At 32.5% G+C, this 23354-nt stretch overlaps 1 protein-coding gene across 1 annotated transcript in view; it reads left to right on the plus strand.

Annotated features, from left to right (window-relative positions):
- The window catches only part of LOC132722177 (plastin-3-like), a 33998-nt gene extending 12017 nt beyond the window's left edge, over positions 1-21981 (plus strand). The window contains exons 2-12 of the mRNA XM_060706625.1: positions 6250-6414; positions 6904-7061; positions 8087-8182; positions 8567-8774; positions 9853-10038; positions 12433-12507; positions 13204-13411; positions 14279-14455; positions 15021-15232; positions 15744-15887; positions 16304-21981. Coding sequence (XP_060562608.1) covers positions 6250-6414; positions 6904-7061; positions 8087-8182; positions 8567-8774; positions 9853-10038; positions 12433-12507; positions 13204-13411; positions 14279-14455; positions 15021-15232; positions 15744-15887; positions 16304-16474 — 1800 coding nt within the window. The 3' untranslated portion in view covers positions 16475-21981. The remainder of the gene's footprint in view (positions 1-6249; positions 6415-6903; positions 7062-8086; positions 8183-8566; positions 8775-9852; positions 10039-12432; positions 12508-13203; positions 13412-14278; positions 14456-15020; positions 15233-15743; positions 15888-16303) is intronic.
- Positions 21982-23354: the final 1373 nt, after the last annotated feature.

Raw genomic sequence — 23354 nt, forward strand, 5'->3', positions numbered from 1 at the left:
TCATGTTTACCAATATATTGCAAAAGGTAGTGCACCATAAAGCTATAGTTTGCTCCTCAACATTTGATAGGAAATACCCAGATTTGCTTTATTCCAGATAATATCTTTTGTTGTGACATTTGACCCCTCCCATTTTGACTATGTATCTACAATCAGACAATCTTGTGACCTTTGGCCATACTTTTTACCTAGATCCATCAGATGTGTTTGTGACTTAAAACAATTAAAGAATGAAACTGCTTAAAACCCATCAAAAAGCCAGTAAAGCATAAACATTTTTGGTTTGATATAAAATCCCAGTAAAAAACCAGGAAGTGGTAAGTTTCAAACACATAACTTTAACAAAATATCTTCCTTTAAGTTCTTATAAAAAGATCGGGCTATTTATTTTCTTTTTTTCCCCATATTTCACCCTTGTTCATGCAATGATTGTGACTTGATAAAGACACAATTTTACCCAGCAAAGAGTATAAAAAATAATTTTATTGCTTTATACCTATGCTACTGTTAAGAACACTATAGGAAATAAAGAATTTAAATTTTAACATTTATTGAAAAGCTTATGAGGAAAGTTTTTTTCCCCCTTTACAATTTGCCATGAATGAAATATATATTCATAATAATTCCCTCTGAAATTTAGTAAATGCATATACAATGTATTTATACCGGTAATAGAAAAGGAAGTAATTTAAGACTTGAATTGACAGCTGTAATGCAGTTATGTTTTATTTGCGCTGTAAAATCTTTGACCTGAATATTCTGTCAGCTAATTTGTATGTATTCATGATTTTTAAGATTTATTCAACTTAAAGAAAAAACAACCAAAAAAAAAACAGGTTTTAGGTTTACAATAAAACGAGTTGACTGTTCAGTTATAACTTTTATTTGCCCATGTATAACTTCTTGCTCTTTTGCACTTTTAAGAATTCTAATGGTCCTTGTTTCAACATCTAAAGTTCAAGAGAATCAACAGACAAACTATGTAAACAATAATAGTATGACAAGAGGGAACTATCAAAACCGCCCCCCCCCCACCTCCATCAGTACCGGCAACACTAAAACAGTTTGTTTTATCATAAAAGTTATTACTTATCACAAATTTAGGGCCTAATCAAACTGTGTATAAATTAAATAGACAGTGGTTAAAGGCTGCTTAGACTGCAAATTGGCCAGTTTGAGGTAGGTTTTCATATCGTTACTTACATTAAATAATTTATTTAAGACTTTTTTCCCACAGAGGTTGAATGAAAACTGTGAAATATCACTGTTTTTGGTCAAACGCATAACTAAAATTATTCTCACCAGTTCACAACACTGGGGTAGTCCAGCTGGAAGTGTATTTTAAGTTTTGAGATAAAGAATTAAGATTACTTCATAACAAAATACATTTAGAGTCGTTTAAATACTTTACGCCATTCACTACAAAAGACTCTGACCAAATGTTGGGACAAGTTTTTAAAGGATAGTATTTAATGGAAATTTAGTTGTAAATACCTGTTTGCATAAAACGTACACATAAGTCCATAATTCTTCCTCTTAGCTTTAAGGCGGAGGAAGATTATGATCGTCTCGAGTGGCGAGGTGTTAAAACTGTTTGAATGCTTAATCGGTCAGGAAGAGACATGCTTATCTCTGATTGAGTTATTGATTTGATGGGCGAAAAAAATGAAGAAAAATCGTGTTTTGATTAACGTGGGACTGGTTTAATAAATGCAGTGAAAAATGCTTTGCAACACTTGATACATTCAGACCATTTTAGACACAGGGATGTCGATTGAATGCCTTTTGTTCTGTTGATAAAACATGTTGTTTGTAATAAAAACATTTTCTTTTTGTCCGCTGCAAGTTTTTGTCGGCCCTTTTGTTCGACTTTGAAGTTAAAAGAGTTTTATCTGATGTAATACATGAATGTTTTCACCATTTTGTCAGGTACGTTTCATAGGATTTTGTTTACGTGATATTACCCAACTCGAAAATGTTGTTTGTTTATTCATAAAATCATTGTTTACATGTGAATTACTTAATACTTTCAAGCCCTTGACCTGCAGAATGTGTTTAATGGATGTGCTCCGGTTTGACTTTGGAACAGTGCATTCAAAATTTAAGTGGTTTGAATATTGAAGTATAAAAATTTATGTACCAACAGTATAGACCCTGGTTAAACTGCACAAACGTGCAGGCTGGCCTGGCTCTATACTTGTGGCAAAGGATTTATCATTATCATAGTCAGTTTCAGCAGAATAGGGGTTTACCAGAGAATATTAATTCTATTGTCATACATGTATTTTCCAAAATGACAGATTTATATCTCTATTTTTGCAAGAAATAAGATGAAAAATTAAATTTTCCCTGTTTCGAGTTTAAAGTGTTTGTTTAAGAATTGTCCATCCTTTTCCTTTATCATAATAATAACAATTCCCCCAAAAAAAGAATATAAGTGAATATCTTGAAACTATTGAAATAGGAAAAAAACAACATTTTAATTCCTGTTTTATACAAGCCTTGTCAATTTTTTTTTAAATGATATATGGATGAAAAATAAATATGATGTTTGTTTCTTGAAATATTTAACATTTTCAAAGGTCAGAATGTTGGCAACTAAATGTGACTAAAATATGGTTGTATAAAGAACATTGTGTAGAAATCTGTCTATATGTAGGAACTTTATTTGTGTTAGTTTTGTTGGCAATGGAAGAATTTCTGTCATTTTTTCCAGTGAGTTACGTTGGAATTTGCGATTTTTACGGAAGGTCATATTTGATCTTATCTGCGTTTTTCATTAGTCTTCATCAAGCTTTGATCATAATGGGTTTTATTCCCCAAGAGTTGCAACCTGTGTGTAGGTGGTATAATTTATGGCATGTTCAGAAATATTGAAAAGCCTGTTTCCATGACCAATGGTTTGCTTTTGTTCAGAACATTTTCCTGAATGTTAGTCGACTGTAAACATGATTTGTTTTAAAGATATCAGCAACTTTTTGTATGGCATGGTTTAATATTATAGACTACATTGATGTGTAGGCCTTGACCCTCTTTATACTTAAATGGCAAAATATCAGTAAAGCTTTTTGTCGGTCATAAGTTTATAGTATCATGTCCGGTTGCATGGATGCGCAGGCTGGACTGCTTTGATACTGATTACAAAATTTATTGATATTTTTAGGCTTATATTATTCATTGAACGCCGCTTTTCCTTGTTGAGCTTGTTTTTCATATTTTATATTATAATCAACACAAAAAGCATATACTGGTCTTCAATTTTTTTATTATTATCAGTTTGTATGCTTTCAGTTTTGAATTTCTAATTTCAGTAAACTTTACAATCAAACTATACATGTGAGGAGCTTGTGAATTTTATATGAATTTGTTTCACTGTATTTATTTTAAAGTGTACATGAGTTATTTGTGTATATGTTAGAAGTGGTGTCTAACTTAATAATTTAAGATAGTAAAATCTGATAATTGTTTAAGTGTTAACTTCCTGTTCAAGTCAGAACATCTGATTCATTTACTTCATTTACTTGACATATAATATATTGTATAACACTATTGTTGGGTTTTATGCCGGATTTACATTATTTTAGTCATTGTTCAGACCGGGTGATTATACATATTTCACATGGCCACCATCCCCAAGGCAGTGTGGGAGAGAGAAAGGAAAATTAGCAGAGTTCTTTAAAACTCTTGTCTGTCCCGAATTGCGGAGTCAGTGCAAGGCCATGGTTCTGTTTAGCTGGCAATATAGTTTGAGATAAGTCCTACTCTCTGCATTCTTAGGCTTGATGTGGGTGCCGGTGTGGGACAGAGTAGAAAATGGTATGGCAATAACTAAAAAATTGCAGGGAGGGGTAATCTAAAGGTCTTCTGTAGTTGTTGTATGACTCTTACAGTTTGGTTTGTGAGGTAAATGAATGAATCATGCTAGACAGACTATAAGACCAGACGCTGTACTCTGAACAAGCTTATCAAATAAACTTACTTACTGTTACATATAGACTTGATAAAAAAAAATCTGGTTTATTTAGGTAATCCTATGCAGTTAAAACAGGATGTCAAATATAAATTTGTCGAATTTGTCATATTTGATTTTGAAGTTCAAATAACCCATGTTAGGTTCATATGAAAGATAAAAGTCATGGAGTGGTAACATTGAATAAACTTATTTTTGACAAATTAATGTAGTTGACAGGTTTATCGAATCTGTTCTGGCATTTTGCCATAAACATTCAATTAGATAACATATTTAGTCGGTGGAAAAAGGGTTACAATAATTTAACTAAATTTCTTCGTTTTTATGGGTTGGTAATAAAATATGAATGAAGTAAAGGAAATGGAAATTATTCACTGAGTCAGTCAACCATTGAAATGTTTGTCATTCCAAGCTCTTTCATGTTGAAATATATAGCACTGGTATTGTGAACTCAGGTGTTGGTATTGCAGGGTAAACCAGTGTGCACAGCCAGATAAGTTTTGTGTGGGAAGTTTGACCGGGTCAGACTCACTAAATCATGAAACAGTTTATTGTTGTGGTAGATTTTGACTTAGAATTGATCCCTGAAATTTACAATGAACTGTCCCACATTAAAAGCTTGGATTAGTTACAATTATACATAAATTGAATATTATGAAAGGATTTTGTACACAAAGATAATTGTTACAAAGTGATGAAATTCAGTTTGCTCACCTTGCTTTAATAACAATTATCCTGACCTGAATTTTATCAAATTTCAATTAAAATATGTAAATAAATAAGTAATTAGTCAAAGCAACACGAGTTACATAACTGGTGTGAGAACTAAAATATTCATTGGCAGATTGGTAACAGTCACTGATTCAGTATATTAAACCTATTATTTAGTTTTTTGTGTTGACATATTGAAGATAAAAGGGTCTGCTTTGGTATCCACTTTTGCTTGATGTAATACTTAAAGCCAGTTAAATGTTGGATTTTTTTAAATTTGAAAGCTGGATAATCAAAATTTGGTCTTAACTATGTCATAATTTAACTTTAAAGATGACCAATCTGTTTTGTAAAAAAAATGAAAATGTAAAATTGTTTCATGTTTTCTTGTGGATCTTTTTCACCCACTTGCTTGGCAATACTGACACACCCTCTGGTTTAAGTACATGTACACCACCCATTATAACCGCCCACAATTTTCACACCTGCTCCCGACTGATAACGGTTTATATTGCATGTTTAAGGCTGAAATACCTAGGTTACTCTCTTCAAAGCCCATTTTTAATGTCTTTAGTCCAAACTTGACTTGATGAACAAATCGTCCCATTGTAAACTTCTCCTTCTATCCATGTTTACCTTCATTTTATATATCAAGTTTCAAAAAAAGACAGCCCTACATAAAAAGTCCCCTGTATTGAAGCAATTCATTCAATGTAATCTAGTAATCTAAAGAAAATTGCTCCAATTTTTCTGATTTTCATATATAATAATGATCAAATAAATTACTGTGACCTTACAAAAGACACAAATGATATTACATACAGAAATCAGCAAAATTGGTCGACTTGATTGATAAAGTATCAATAGTGATTGATAAAATGAAATGATGTAAGGATTGATGAAATATCTATTATCAACTATATACCCATTTATATTGGTAGTCAGTAACTCTGCTAAAAATAGAAACAATTTGGAACACTTTCATGTCAGAATATTGCACAGATTTTCACCAAACTAAATGGAATGTTTCAGTGTAGATTAGTCTTCTCTTAGATTATATTATAGTTCAATGGGTAAAATGGAACTTAAAATAGAAATGCTGGTCAACGTCTTCTTTAGAGTCATTGCATAGATCTTTGTCAAACTTAGTATGATTACAGTACTGATAAACAAATCATGTACAATACAGCATATATAATTGAATGTGAACCTTGTCTTGAGATTACAAGCACACTCTACATCTGATCACTGTACCTTTCTAGGAGCCTATATATTTTAACCTGTACCTTTCTTGCAATAACAGGAAGTAGGCTTGTTTTATTGTTTATATACGGTACTGTGGTATTGAAGTCTTTGATGACACTTTTTAGTATATTAACATACATGTATATTTTTTCTTAGTCTTAGACCTGTTCATGGTCAACGGCAACTAACAGGAGAAACAAATTTTGAACGCTTTCTTTTCATATGAAGCCAATGGACAGATTTTCACAAAATGTACTTATGATGGAATGCATCATAATATTATTGACACGAAATATCAATTTTGTATCTATTGTATATTACAGTTGGATGCCAATGGGGATGGATCACTTGATTTGGATGAGTTGGGTACAGCGTTGGACCTTGTAGGACTTAAAATGCCCATGTACAAAGTGCGGAAACTGCAAGAAGACTATGCCTCTAGCGATGCAAATAGAGATGGGAAACTTGATATGGAAGAATTTAAATCTGTAAGGAATGTTTTGATCATTTACAGTTAAACCTGTTTTATTAAAATGTAAAGTTATTTTATAAAATTTATTTTAGTTCAGGTAGTGTAGGAAGCTATATAAAGCTTCTAGACACATTCTTAAGTCTGTTCCTTAAACTAACGAGTGCTGGGCAATATGAGTAAAGTTTCTTGCTTAAGGAAATAATTCTTTGGTCGGTGACTTGGTTTGAACCCACCCTGCTATTGATCCTTAGATCACTTGTCCCATGCATTAACCACTCGGATCAGATTGCCACAATTAAGGACTGGTCACAAATTTTAATACAAGTAATTAATATCATGGCCTGCCTGACTCACTGAGCCAGATTATTTTTATTTACCTTGTTTATTTATAATGGCTTTTGAAGAATGATGTTAGGTCACAGTCTTCCCTATCATTTTGTTTGCAATGCTCATGCTCATGAGTTTTGTGCTCTATAATTATACAGGTATATTTTCTCTATTTCAGCTATACATAAAATTAAAAAAAGATCAGGATTTCGGCCATGTATTTAAAAAGTCTATATCGTCGAGAACAGACATTAAACAAACAGTTGGTAGTTCAGACGGTATTACACATTCTGTTAAAGATTCCGAAAGATACGCCTTTGCTGATTGGATAAACAGGTGAGAAAATAGGTCAAATCACATTGAGGCCCATTTTAATTTTGTTTGTTTGATTTTTAAGTTGAACACATTTTTGGTCACATTTCAATGGTTGTTCCATAGATTACTCACCAAATATTATCAACTTCTCCACAACTGTTATATTTCACCAATCAAAATCAAGCAGAAGACCTATCTTACCAGAAGCAGACGCATTAAAGTTTTGTACCAAATACCTAACTTATACTTAACCTGCTTGATTAAAAGTGCTGATCCTTTGCCACCAGTATACAGCTAGGATAGTGCAGTCTGACCAGGGTTCGTACTTTTGAAGGACGAACTCTCAAAGTTTCATCTTGACATCCCCAAAATTGATTATAGACCATTCCATAAATGGAAGCTGGACAAGTCCATTTAAGAAATTCAGCAAGTTAAAGGTTTTTTGTTGATTCTTTGTTAATGCAATTGCTCTAAACAGGTGTTGACAATTAGTGGAGTATTATACTGGCGCAGAAACAAGGAATCCCTTGTTACATAACTTTTCGGTCTGAATTAAAGGCCCATTTTGCCCCAGAAATGCTTTTAATTTATTTTCAATAACTTTTTATTTTGGTGCACTTTTATAGTTACCAAAAAGTTACTCTTTAGTTAATTACCTGAGCATTCTATTTCTTCCATTGCTTCTTGGCAATAAGAACAGTTATAGTGAGTTAACATGTTTGTATGGAAGTCAAAATACTACTTTGTTTACATTTTGCTACTTCACTGACAATTAATAAACATTTGGTGCTAATTTCTACCATTGACAAGCATCCAATATGCTCTTTATACTATTAGTTTAACATTGTAAAATTCGGTTCAGCCATTTCTAAAGAAGTAAAAATTTATTATTTCTGAGGCATAATGTGCGTTTAAAAAAAGTAAAAATTTTCTAAACAAATATTTAATACACACACATTTTCAAAGACACATAAAAAAGGCTTTATACGTATTAGAGGTCAAGGTCAAAATTTGGTGAAAAAATAATTTTTTTTTTCTAATTTCAGAAATTTGGAGGATGATGAAGACTGTAAGAATCTTTTACCAATAAATCCAGATTCTGATGATTTGTTTACTCGAGTGAAGGATGGTATTCTTCTATGGTAAGAATCCACTAATTGTTTGTTACTATAAATAGAAGATAACAAGTTTTGATAGCATTAAATCTACAGATTATTCGCTGAAATATTTTTGTTTATCTGTTGTTTTTTTACGTCAATTTTAACACATTTTTGTTAATATCTTGGCTATCTGAGGCTATAAATAGATTTTCATAATCCTCAGAGTAATGTCCCTTTTTTAAAACTTTCTCTTAATAAAACAAATTAACATCCATTAATATAATTGCTATTCAAATAATATAATTGAGTGTCATATCGACCCCATGGGTGAATTAAAACAACAATTTATTTGTTTCACTGTTGTCGTTTGGTGCCGAGATTTTAAGTTTGTAAAACTATTAATGTTGCGGAATGTTTTGTTTTCAGCAAATTAATCAACAAATCAGTGCCTGACACTATAGACGAAAGAACAATCAATAAGCAAAAATTGAATGTATATACGAGAACTGAAAACCATAACCTTGCCCTTAATTCCGCTCAGTCTATTGGATGTAACGTAGTAAATATTGGGCATTCCGATTTGGAAGAGGGAAAACCACATTTGGTGCTTGGTCTTTTATGGCAAATTATTAGGGTAAGAAACCTCATTTTTTTTGTCATCGTAAGATTATCTTTTTGATTATGTTGATATAAGTGAGTTTTGAAACAGTTAAATTCAATAGATTTTATCGGGAACACAGCGAATGGTGGGTTTTTCCCATCCAATTCTGGGATACAGACAAACTATTTCAGTTTTAGTTTTATAGTGCACCTCCATTCAAAATAGAGTGATCAACACCTTAGGCTTATTATCAATATACTGTATTTACTACTGTAAAATGTTTATCTGTACAGGGAAAAACTTCATTTGCAGAGTTCCTAAATATCTCTCTTTCAGTTTTTAAATTAAATTTGATTAAACAATAAAAATCATTGTTACACAGTTGAAAGCCTTGTCAAGATTTTAGGCTTCCTTAAAAATGTTTTTTGCAGAAGTTTTTTTCTTTTTGTTCAACATTTATATTTGTTATCATAAATTTATTAGGGGTTTCATGGTATTTTGAATGAAATGGATATTGATATATACAATATAATAAAAGTGTTGCCATAAGAATATTTTATAATCAGAAAACTTTGATTCAGCCAGCTTCATTTGTATATGTGGCTATAAATAGCTTGCTGCTCTGGTAATAGAAATGAGTCGCGTCAGGACAAAACTAACATAGTGCGTTTGCGACCAGCATGGATCCAGATCAGCCTGCACATCCGCGTAGTCTGATAAGGATCCATGCTGTTCGCTATCAATTTCTTTACTTGTAATAGGGTTGGTTAGCGAACAGCATGGATCCTGATCATACTGCGTGGATGGGCAGGCTGGTCTGGATCCATGCTGGTCGCAAACCCATTATGTTGGTTTTGTCATGGCACGGCTCAAATAAGGATGTTACAATTTACAAGTTGAAAATACCTTTAATATATCGGGGCCATTTAGTACAGAAAATTCACAACAGTCGCTGTGGTGAAGTTGTTAGCATACAAGACAGTCCCAAAGAGTGCTGTAGTGTAGTGGTTAGCATACTGGACCGGCAATCCAGAGACCTGCGGTTTGAGTCCCGGCTGTGGCATGCAGATTTTTCATGTAATTTATATTTATATCTCATGACGTCTTTCAGATTGGTCTGCTTAGTGAAATAAACTTGCAAAACCACCCAGGCCTGGTTTTATTGCTGAGGGATGACGAAACTATTGATGATCTGCTTAAACTTTCACCAGAAGAAATCCTGATACGCTGGGTGAACTACCATCTTGCCAATGCTGGCTGCAACAGACAAATCAGCAACTTCAGTGGTGATATTAAGGTGAGTTGATTTAACCTTTGACCTGGTGAATTTCTTAAAATAGACTTGCCCCAGTGTCTATTTTTAGAACCTTTGAGGATATCAAACTGAAAATTTAAAATGATTTAACCTCTGACCTGATGAATTTCTTAAAATAGACTTGCCCAGTGTCTATTTTTAGAACTTATGAGGATATCAAACTGAAAATTTAAAATGATTTAACCCTTGACCTGATAAATTTCTAAAAATAGACTTGCCCAGTATCTATTTTTAGAACTTCTGAGGATATTAGAATGAAAATTTAAAGTTTTTGTAATCTAGCAACAATATAGAGCCTCGTCAGTATAAAGATGGCAAAGATTAATAACTTGTTGTTTCTTTGAAATTACTAAAATAAAGACTAAAATCTACTCTCACTAACCAAATTTTGTAGAATCATACTGCTTACTTAATTGATTTAGTTTTATTTAGTTCTTGTATTTTAATAGTGTTAGATATGCACAGACATGTAAAAGAATGAAATTTTTTTCCTGTGTGTTTGCCTCTCTTTGGTTTAATATCTTCCGTCAGTATTACTAAATGACCTAGTGTTTACAAGGTTTCGGAAATTTTGTCCTATTATGTTTGTTATTTATTACCAGAAACTTATTTTTGATAGGAGCATAATATATTTTATGGATATTTTGTTTGTATTAAAATTTTTGGGATTTGTGTGCTTGTGAATTTATATTTGATTTTGAAATTTATTTTGAAAAAACTTTAAACAAAAGCTTTGTTTGATCAATGAATTATTTGTAAGGATTGTGTAAGTTATTATTTTGTGTAATCGTTCTGTTCTGTGTTGAATTGTCTGTGGATGTTTGTTTTTTATTTTTCGATTTTCCCAAGGTTAACTTTTCCCAATTGTCAACAAATAAATTTTCTACCTAATTTTGTGGTATTTATTACCTTCCTTTCCACTGTGATATTTACCTTGACAATTTGACAGTTTCCCTTCACACTGTGATATTTAGTTTTGACGAGCTGGAATAATATAAAGTTCTAAAGTCATAGTACTCTCAATGGTTACTTCCCCTTTTAAAAAGAATAAAGCAAGATTTTTGTGATTGGCTCTAAGTAAAAACTGCAGTACGAGGAGAAATTCGCAACATACCCTTGTGTTTACTCCTTTTCCCTATTTTGTTTACATTTGTCCCTTTTCCCTATGTTGTTTACATTTGTCCCTTTTCCCTATTTTGTTTACATTTGTCCCTTTTCCCTATTTTGTGGATGCATTTTCTTTATTTTCCTTGTGTCTGCTCCATTTCTTTATTTTCTTTCTGTTTTCCCCTTTTCCCTATTTTCCATGTATTTCGCCCAATTTCCTATTTTCTTTGTGTTTCCCCAATTTTCCTTGTGTCTGTCTTGTGCCCCTTTTCTGTTTTTTCTTTATGTTTGTCCCTTTTCTCAATTGTCTTATGTTTGCTTCTTTCCCCCTATTTTTCTTGTGTCTGTCCCATCTCATGTGTCTTCCCATTTTTCTACTTAGAATTATTTTTACCCACTCCTTACGACTGTTTTTATTGTCATGTGAAGAAAGGATGTGGAATGAATGTTTTTGTTAATTTTTCTATTCAAGATTATTTTATTCAGAGTGTGATACTGTTTTGTTTTATTTGGTTGAATTCTTTTTCAAAACAATAAGTTAAATAATTAAGTTTTCCAAACTTTACAACTTTCAAGGCTTGTTTTGATAATTGACTTAATGTCGTAAATATTATATACTTTCTACATTTGTTCATTAAACTTGTAATACTTGTAACATACATTTGAGTTTATCCCTTACATATCCCTTGAATTCTTACATGTAAGTAAAGCTATCCAGTTAATGATAACCTGTGGTAGTGAAAGACTGATGGCTCCATCCAAGTTCCAAGTGCCTACCTTTAATTTACTGAATTTCCATTTTTTGGAACTGTCAATTTTCAAGATGATAAATTCACAGCTAGTCTGTCAACAGTATAGAGTTTGGTCAGACTGTACTGAAGTGCTCTATACCAGTGACAAAAGTTACTCCAGCAGGATAAATGCTAGAATAATGTCCTGATTTTCCCTACCAGAGAAGTCAGAAAGTCACTTCATAGCATTTAGAATATGAACGGCTATTTGCATGTATAACCCGAACCTCTAGGTGAGGATTATATTGCAATTGACCATTTATATACGGCCATATAACCTGTCAGGAATCTTTATAACGAATTTATAATACTTATGATATATAAGCAAACTTACTTTTTGTATATAATAAGTGTGATTTCTTCATAAATTGACAGCAGGTGTGTATAACTATATAAACATCACAACTTCTCAATGAAAAGTGGCGTTTCAAATGTGCAGTATTATATATGATATTTATGCCAAATTTTTATTCTTCAGGATTCTGAAGCCTACACATACTTGTTGAACCAGATTTCTCCCAAAGAATTTGGAGTTAATTTAGATCCACTTTCGGTAAGTTGTTTTCTCCTATTTATTATTTGTTTCCAAAAGATGGACTGATATAAATATTGAGAAATGTATGTTAGGCTCAGTGTCAAAGTTATATAGGTAGAAATATTTAGAGGATATTGCCTGAGGAAATTTTTAATGAGCAATGGTTATATTAAGTTAATATGTTTGTTTCTTCTGAATAACGTAAAATAGTGACATGTGTGGTAGTTGGGAGAGAGAGGGTGTGTTTATTTGGAATGCTAGTTAATAAAGATTAGACTTCCTTGTGCATTGCTGATCAGTTACCATTGCAAAAAAAAATATCTTAATTTTTGATTTATAAAAGAAATGTAAATTTAATTATAATTTTTTTTTGAGAGAGAGAGTGCTTTAAAATGCTCTGTAAAAATGGTAATAAAATGTATCTAGTAAAATAAAACAAATAAGCCGCGTCATGACAAAACCAACATAAGGCGTTTGCGACCAGCATGGATCCAGACCAGCCTGCACATCCACGCAGTCTGATCAGGATCCATGCTGTTCGCTTACAAACCCTTTTACAAGTAGAGAAACTGATAGCGAACAGCATGGATCCTGTTCAGACTGTGCGGAGGCACAGGCTGGTCTGGATCCATGCTGTTCGCAAACCCACTATGTTGGTTTTGTTGTGACGCAGCTCAAATTGTAATATTATATTGTTATATTCTGCTGCTGCAGGAAGTTGACAATGAGATGAGAGCTGAGAGTATGTTGAAGGAAGCTGACAAAATCAAATGTCGAGCCTTTATTACGAGCAAAGACGTTGTCAGGGGTAACGCGAAACTCAACTTAGCTTTTGTAGCCAATCTGTTCAACACATATCCTGCTCTTGAGAAGCCTGATGACATGGACATTGAAATCATTGAAGAAACTAGAGAAGAGAAAAGTATGATTGTTTTACTTATAGAGGATATTGAATGAATGTAGGTTCAATACTGAATTTATTGAACCTTTATTTTGTACCTTTTCTGTCAAATTTATGTATTCATAGGTAATTAGTATTATTATACTCAATAAAAAACCTTTGCGACATTACCTTCCGAATAGTCAAGCCAATTCTGTATAATTTGACTCTCTCTAAGGCCTATAACATGAATTTATAAAAAAAAAAATAGCCCTTTTGTGAACTTAAAAAATTTAAAATTATCAAGGCTCTTTTACTATCAAGCACTTAGAATAGTCGAGCGTGCTGTCCTACCGACAACTCTTGTTAGTTGCAAAATCAGCATGGGTATGTGATAAATCTTAACTAATGTAGCTCAATAGGGAGAGCATGGGTTTGTAATTGAGGTGTCACTGGTTCCCATTCTTTAGCGAGGCGAAATTTCTCCATGTCGATTAATCTCGGAAATTGAATTGAATAAAAGTAATGGTCATTTGTCACTCACCGTTGATTCAGTAATGATGTGGGATTAGTAGTGGGCCACATTCAGAGAAATTAGTAATTACTGGTGAGTTATTCAGGGAAGCCAGTTAGATGAACTGACCTGTCTAGATATGACCAAAAATGTGTTAAAGTCGTAGTAATATAATTATTTTGACACAGAATACAGCTGCAGTACCTACACTATGCTTCTTAAATGTTTCTCTGTACATTGCCTTCAGAAGTTGACCAATATCTTAGAATTCAAGCATGTAGGTAACTTTACTTGGACATCATTGTCTTGAGGTCAGTGTGGTCATTGGTCCATTTCTTCATACATCTTTTTAACTGACTACTATTTCAGATGTTTTGTGTTTTTGTTTATTTCAGCATATCGCAACTGGATGAACAGTATGGGTGTTAATCCACATGTTAACCGATTATACAGTGATCTTCAGAACGGCCTAATCTACTTCCAACTTTACGACATCATCAAGAAAGGATGTGTTGACTGGAAAAAGGTCATTAAAACATTTAAGAAACTTGGGGCCAAATTCGAAATGATCGGTAAGTTGAGAGAAATTGCTATCAGTGAAGTTAAAAGTTGTTCAGTTGGAACTGGTTTATATATTATTTATGAAAACTAAGCCAGCCTTGTTTTCATGATTATTGACTCCAGTTTAAATTTTGAAAGTGTTCGGGTCTTGAGTGCAAAGTGTTGATGCTTGAGAACATTTAATCACCTACCTCACTCTGCGGTTTGTTTGAATCCTTCCGAAGAATTTTGCTTTTTTCATGTGAAACAGTCATCCAGTAATATAATGGATAAATGACAGGTTCTACACAAGTTCCCATAAGTGGACAAAGGGGCACCAATGTGTTCTTCCGCCTGTAAAACTGGAAATCGCCATGTGATTCTACTTTCAGTGTCTGAGTGATGTTGATTCCAATCATAATTGTTGTCAAATAAATATTTGTGTAGATTTGATGCCTGATATGTTTTATCTTTGATGGAGTCGGAATTTAAATAATGTGTATAAAGGTTGCAACAAGATTTCGGTCAAATGTCACTCGTCAATATTAAAGTACAATAAGTCTTATTTGGTTATTTTTATGTTGTTTTTTTTTCCAGCCAACTGCAACTATGCTGTTGATCTAGGAAAGGAGGTGAAATTCTCCCTACCCGGCATTGGAGGTGCAGATTTGTATGACGGCAACCCGACGCTCACTCTCGGTCTTGTGTGGCAATTAATGAGAGCGTACACTTTATCTGTGCTCAAAGCGATGTCTGAAGATGGTAAACCTATTGATGATAAGGCAATCACTGGTTGGGCAAACAAGAGAGTGAGTTAACTTTATTATAAGCTTGTAATTGCTGCCTTATGTCACATTTTACAGTGCCAGATTTGTGTAAAAGACTTACCATGTTTCCTTACTTCAACTTAGCCTTGATGGAAAATAGGATTTTCTAAAATCTGAAGTGGTAAATTTTCAAAACAAGTTAATGATTGAAACAGATGCTGTATTTGTGTCGTCAAATATATTGTCTTTGAAAAACTTGTACCCTGGCCTCGAAAGTTTAAAAATCTTAGGTCTGTCAAGACTTTGCCTATTTAGCTAAGCAGTCAGGGTGTGTTAGTACAACCTCCACAGAGCTATATACCCTTTGAAAAATTATGATTTTGTTTGTTGCAAAGTCTTACTTTGGGTAGAGTTGAATATGTTTTGCTGGGAGGATGGTATTGTTCTACTGAGGCCTGAACCATACGAGTTACACTGTTCTTCAGTAGATAGAATTTTATCATCCATTGCTTATAAATATGTAGATTGATTCAATGGAAAAAATTTATTACAGCTGACAGAAGGAGGTAAAAAATGCCAGATTTCCAGTTTCCAGGATCCTACACTGTCTGATGGAGTGACCATTCTACATTTGATAGATTGTATTGCACCTAAAAAGGTCAACTGGGACGTTGTCAAGGAAGGAGATAATGAGGCGGTAAGAAAGTTTTATAAATCATAGATCAAATTAAAAATGAGTTTAGAGTATATGACACTTTTTAGGGCGTCCTGAGGCCAAGTTATTGAGGTACTTGTGAGGAATCTATTCAGCTAGCTTACAGAAGGTTGGTGGTTCTACTCTGTTGTAATTCAGGTCCCTGAAAAAATTAACACAGGTGCACCTGAGGTCCTTTTCCAACACTGAAGCTGGAGAGTGCTCTATAACATTATATCTTTAACATTGTGTTGATGTGACAGAAAGAAATGATGGCTAAAAACAAAAGATCAATAATTATTCATGGCATTCACTACAAATTATCTACTGATTATATTTTGAGTAGAACTACATTTTGCTGATGAAAACAACAAAGAACAAACAGATTTTTCAACTTTTTTATTACTTTTGTTTTTCAGGACAAAATGTCAAATGCTAAATATGCCATATCAATGGGTAGAAAAGTTGGTGCACGAATTTACGCCTTGCCGGAAGATATTGTAGAGGTGAAGCCTAAAATGGTGATGACAATATTCGCGTGCCTCATGACCGTTGATTGGAAGAAAGCTCAGCAAGCGCAAGAAGATTAAAAAAACCTGTTCAGTCATCGTCATTTCTATCGTTAAAGAAATTCTTTTGAATCTTGATGGAGTATGGAACCATACTGATATAAAACAAACATAATTTTTGTTATGAGAACGATTGTTATGGAAAGCATAAAGGTGTTTAGAAAAAGCCGCTAGCGTTCTCGGAAATTTTTTTCATCGAGAAACGCTACTCCATTTCCTTGATGGACCATTTGTCATGCAAACATTTCATAGTAATTATATATTATATATATTATATATATATCACTAATTTTTACTGTTAACAATGTTTATACGTTGATGGGACCAGTGTGTTGAAGAAGTGATAAGTCTTTGCATTATGATTGGGGCCAATAAAGATTTTATATATTATAGAATTCTATGTTGCTTGTTCACAAAGTGACAGGGTGAGCTTTTGTGATCGCTTTTCGTCCGTCGTCCGTCCGTCGTCCGTTCTCCGTAAACTTTTACTTTAAATGACATCTCCTCATAAACCACAAGGCCAATTTCATCCAAACTTCACAGGAATGTTCCTTTGGTGGTCACCTTTAAAAATTGTTCAAAGAATTTAATTCCATGCAGAACTCTGGTTGCCATGGCAACCGAAAGAAAAAACTTTAAATATCTTCTTTAAAAAAACCATAAGAGCTAGATCTTAGATATTTGGCATGAAACATTTTCTAGTGAGTGTCTACCAAGTTTGTTCAAATAAAAGCCCTGGTGTCAAAATTGGCCCCGCCCCGGGGGGTCATTGATTTTCCCTATATGCATATAGTAAAAACTTAAAAAATCTTCTTTTAAAGAACTCAAAGAGCTATGGCTAAGATATTGAGCATCAAACATGTTCTAATAGGTGTCTACCAAGTTTGTTCAAAGAAAAGCCCTGGGGTCAAAATTGGCCCTGCCCCAGGGGGTCATTGATTTTCCCTATATGCATATAGTAAAAACTTAAAAAATCTTCTTTTAAAGAACCAAAAGAGTTAGAGCTAAGATATTTAGTATTAAACATGTTCTAATAAGTGTCTACCAAGTTTGTTCAAATAAAAGCCCTTGGGTCAAAATTGACCCCGCCCCGGGGGGTCATTGATTTTCCCTATATATGCATATAGTAAAAACTTAAAAAATCTTCTTTTAAAGAACTCAAAGAGCTATGGTTAAGATATTTAGCATCAAACATGTTCTGATAGGTGTCTACCAAGTTTGTTCAAATAAAAGCCCTGGGGTCAAAATTGGCCCCACCCCGGGGGTCATTGTTTTTCCTTATATGTGTATAGCAAAAACTTAAAAAAACTTTTTTGAAAAAACCCAAATAGCTAGAGTTAAGATATTAAGCATGAAACATCTTTTAGTGAGTGTCTACAAAGTTTGTTCAAATAAAAGACCTGGGGTCAAAATTGGCCCCGCCCCGGGGTCATTGATTTTCCTTATATGTGTATAGCAAAAACTTAAAATCTTCTTTGAAAAAAACCCAAATAGCTAGAGTTTAGATATTAAGCATGAGACATATTCTAGTAAGTGTCTACAAAGTTTGTTCAAAAAAAACCCTGGGGTCATAACTGGCCCGGCCCCAGGGGTGTCATTGTTTTTAACTATATGTGTATAGTAAAAACTTAAAAAAAAATCTTTTTTAAATAGCCCAATGAGCTAGAGCTTAGATGTTAAGCATGAAACATCTTCTTATGGGTGTCTACCAAGTTTTTGCAAATAAAAGCCCTTTGGTTAAATTGGCCCTGCAACGTTTGGGGGGGGGGGGGGGGGCCTATATACAGGTGAGCGACCTCAGGGCCATCATGGCCCTCTTGTTTTTCTTAAAGCCCTCTTAATGATAATAATAATATGAGAGAAAAATGAAAAAGTTATAAAATGGATAAGATTGGAAACCATGTTATTGAAAAAGTGATGGGCATTTGAGACTGTCAGGGACGGTAACCCAGTATCTGCTGAAATAAAATAGCCAAAAAATTTATTTTGTTTGTACCTTGTGAAGCTTTTACATCATCATTCATTATTAAAACATGTAAAGTGCAGACGACACATTAATATCCTGGAATTGAGGCAATAAGTAAACCTGAACAATGATTAAAAAGTTTTTCATGGTATTTGTGTAATCATTTCTAAAGCTGTCTAATTTGTTAATGAACAAATACTTTGCTTGTTATATGTACATTGTATATAAATTGGCCTTATAATTTTACTTTGGTGCTAAGTGCAAATTATTTTGATTTGATGCTATTTTTAGAAAAACAAACTATTTTTAGATTTTTGTTTTGTTTTGGCAATGTTCCAGATGTCACAAAATGTTTAAAACTAGAAAGAACTGTAACAGGGATTGTATATTTAATGTATTTATAAACTTAGGGAAGTTGGAATTTTAGAGAAGAAATTGGATAAATGTCTTAATTCTTTATTTCCATCTCATTTCTTACAATAAGGCTTACTATAAGAGGGTAGGGGAGTGGGTGGTGTAACGTTGGGAGGTTAAAGTATGCTTGGCCTAGGAATAATAATGTGTGTAAATATTGTTGTTTTCTTTTGTATACAAGTAACTGTCTCTATATATAGCTGAACAAGAAAAGGCGGCCATTGTTTTTTATACATTTTTTTTTTAGAAAAAGTACTCTTATATTCCTCTTTTGATAAAATATATTTAGATCAAAGCTTCAAAGGACTGAAATTTATATGATTCTACAAATGAGCAGAAATTATTTACATATTTTATTTATAGAACTCGGAATATTTAAAATCATTTACTCTCCAGGTGCCATGTTGCTATGGTTTCTTATTTTGAGGAAACTGCATAGAGTATATATTAACGTGTAATCGGCAACATATTATTTGTTTTCAGAATAATGACTGGAGTAGTCAAAATTTACTAAGAAAAATGCTCAGTCCTTATAAAAGTGCTGTTTTATTTTGGCCTATATAGATTATCGTGTAATCATATTAAATTTTATATACGGAAAGAAATTTAAAGGATCTGTGATTTAGCTAAGTTTTATGCAATTACTGTAAAATGTAAAATTTCGTGGGTAATTAAATTTTCATGGTTTACGTTATAATTTTCTACAAGAAATTTCTTTTTGCAAAATAGATGTATATCTTTCAGTTCTAGATATCCCTTCATTTTGTACAAAGTCTTTGATTTCTTGTATTGTTAGCAAAATTGGGAGTTTCGTACTTTTGAGAGTGTAAGAAATTGTCTATTGTAACCACTTAAATGTAAACCATGAAAAATTAACCACCCTTGATATATTCATCATTTTACAGTTTTTCCTTGTTTGTATAGCACATGTATTTTATTAATTCTACTCGTAAGGATTTCTTTGAGGAGAAAAAAGCTTTCATTTGTTATTGTACCTCAAAAAAGTACAAATTTCGGATATCAGTGACTTGAAAGACATTAAGAAAACGGTTCCAACATTGTTACAATCGAGTCTGTAATATGTAAATCTAGGTAATTTAAGTAACAAAAATTACTTAACTAATTCTGTTAATGTATATAATTATATTTGGAGCTGGAGTAATTGTACTGTTTTGTTGTTTTTTATACAAGAAATGAAAAAAATGGGCACATTTTATAAAACATTTTTGTTAGATTTTTCAAATATTATTTTTGTAGTGTTATTATTACATTATTTTCTATGTTATACATTCATATACATATATATATGTATGTCATGCACCTTCAGTAGAACTTTTTCTATATTCTTAAATAAAAAAAGAATTCTCCTGGTTTTGAGAAAAAAATGAATGTAAATATTAAATATTTAAAATTAAGCTGTTACTTTTTGTTCGTGTTAAAAGATTTTTTTCCAGATGTTACAAAGTTAAAAATACAATTACTGTTGAAGGATCATCTTTTAACTTTTTCAGTTTTGTTTGCAAGTAATCACATGTTAAAATTTGGCTTGTTACAACTACCGTAATGGAAAAAATAGTTTGTAGTTTGAAAAACAACAATAAAAAAAACCCAATGTTTGTAACTTTCTAGATGATTGATTTCTGATACTAAAATTATCTGGTAGACTGTCAGGATTTGGTCCAAACTACCAACCATTGGTTACATAAGGAAATATTACAATTTTTACTTCCAGAAGGGTTTCTTTGTATTTTTTTTTATTTGTTCTAGATAAGATATTACAAGTATTTAAGTATTTGTGAAAGCTTCAGAGTTGTTAAAGGATTGACGCCATTCTTTACCATAAAAAGAAACTTCTGTCAGTTTAACAAAAAAAATTACAAGAAATAAGATTTTTATTTTTTTACCATCTTTACATATCATTTCATTGAAAAGTATTATATTGTAATTATGCAAGTCGAGAAAAAAAGGAAGTAAAAAAAATTAGTTTTCATTTTTTTTGTTTTGTTTAAATGCTTCTGTATATGTGGAAGATAGGTTTATATAAATTTGTATTTTCATCTAATTAAACTGGAAAGTGTTCAGGCTGAGAAAAGGTTTTTATTGAGACTTTTGTTATATAGTAAGTCTGTGTAAATCCACTTACTTCATTGCTGCTCATTCTTTTAGAGTCATATCTGTTAATTGTTTGATGGTTTTTTATTGACCAATCATTTATCAGCACGTTCGTTTCTGCTTTTCATTATCTCACAATTATAGCCATAGATGCCTTATTACATAATGGACAGTAGATCAAGGCTTGAAATTTTAATCAAAAACTGAAAAGATTGTAAACCAGTCTGAAATTGCATTCATTGATTGGTTAATGACGAGCACATGTTTGAAGTTGACCAATGAAATGGCTCCATTCTTTCAAGACTGGTTTTCTGTCTTTGGTTTTGTGAATTTTAACCCAAAAATATATTTTTAATCGGAGAAGTATGTTTTCTTTCATTAGGATGAATTTTGTAGTGTGTGGACATAGGACATTTATAAATCTCAAGTTCTTCCTATATTATTTATATATATATGTATATAATATTATATTATATATATATTAATGATAATGCCTCATAAAGCCACTTTGATTATGTTGAAATATTACTCCATTTTAGGTATAAAAAAAACTATTTAAAGAATTGAAAGCTAGCTAGGCATTGTAATAACATGTGTATTGAATGGTATTTGAATCAAGTGGAATTCTTTGCATAGCCAGTGTATTTAAATTTTGACGAATTGTTTGGGGAAAGCAATGCTTGTTTAATATGTTAGTTTCCTATATAATATTATGTTTATGTTGATATAAAATTTATATATTTTTTGATACATATAACTGTGTACAGTCCCATTAAGATATGATTCAACATTAACTAGTTGGTGCCAACATACTTTGATCTGATCAACATCACTGGAAGCAATTTACGAGAACAAAATTTTTTATCAAAATATAGCCATGTGTTTTGTTAGTTATTATTAATCTATGTTTGTATTTGCATAACCTTATTACAGTGTATCATGTTGATTTTGTTATATTCTATAGGAGAAAATGTCAAGCTCTTAAATACTAGGAAAATTGTGCATGAATACAAACAAAAATAAATATTCCTAACTATGCTGTGTTGTTTGTATTACTTTCACCATTTGAGATGTAGATTTGCATTTTGATCATGCCAACCTGTGAGTGCTAGTGTAATTATCTCCCTTAAATTTACAGTAATATTTGGCTTGTTGAGTGAAATGTACTCTCATTAATCTTATATAGGGCCTGCATGAAGTTTTCTTACATGATAAAATTCAGTCAGTGGCCCAATAAGAATCTAAACTGGCAGGTATGATACAGATGGACTTTACCATTTACATGAAAACCCTCGTCATAGGGCGTTACACATATCACAACAATGAACTCTTACAGGTGGGGGCATTAAGATTTGCTGTTGTCCATGTGTGCATTCTTATGTGTCATATCAAATGGTCAAAATTTATGTAGCTCTAAAAGTGCTTAACCTTTTACCCTATGAGCATATTGTAAAAATGGCCGTTTTCATTGAAAAGCCTCGTGTTACAAGTTCCAACTGCTATAAAACTATGAAAAATGCTTCAATACTGATGAAACTTGGCACATGTGTTGACTGAACCATAACCACTGTAACAACAATCATGCTCAATCTTAAATTTCCTGTTACCATGGCAATGGGAGGAAGTCTCAAAATTGCGAAAAAATACTTTTTTGCATTGTTTTTTGCCATCAAGCCGATTTCAAAGTGCTGCAACTTCTCAATGCAATGAGTTAGAGTAAAAGGCTTTTGAGCGTTGGTTACACGTCACCTTAAGATGGACCTCTGGTCATTTTTAGCCTGTCACATGTCCAAAATTTTCTTGGCGATGACATGCCCCCTTCTGGCAACCCCGTGATGTATTATTTTGATGGGGGGAGGGACACCGAAAAAGTGGTCACTTTTTTAACAACATTTCTCAAATGAAAAACAGTGTTTGGGGCCTAAATAGGGCATTGTGTCACTGTTTGAGGCCTCAAAAAGGGGGGGGGGCAAAAAGCCGTCAAAACACGCTTTTATCAGGGAAAAGGTTAAGCTAGTCAACAAACTGTACAGAAATGTTGATCAGCATATCAAGTTTTGCACCTGTCTTTTCGTGTGTGGATTAATTCAGTTTTGTCAGAGTCGATGCCCTTGACTCAATAAAAAATTTGCAATTAACAATTTCTGCAGCATGTAAAAATATGCAGTTATCAATTTCTGCAGCATGTAAAAATATGCAATTATCAATTTCTGCAGCATGTAAAAATTTGCAGTTATCAATTTCTGCAGCATGTAAAAATATGCAATTATCAATTTCTGCAGCATGTAAAAATTTGCAGTTATCAATTTCTCCAGCATGTAAAAATATGCAATTATCAATTTCAGCAGCATGTAAAAATATGCAATTATCAATTTCAGCAGCATGTAAAAATATGCAATTATCACTTTC

This window comes from Ruditapes philippinarum, unplaced genomic scaffold, assembly GCF_026571515.1.
Source record: "Ruditapes philippinarum isolate M1 unplaced genomic scaffold, ASM2657151v2 ctg1955_1_1_1_1, whole genome shotgun sequence".
NCBI lineage: Eukaryota > Metazoa > Mollusca > Bivalvia > Venerida > Veneridae > Ruditapes > Ruditapes philippinarum.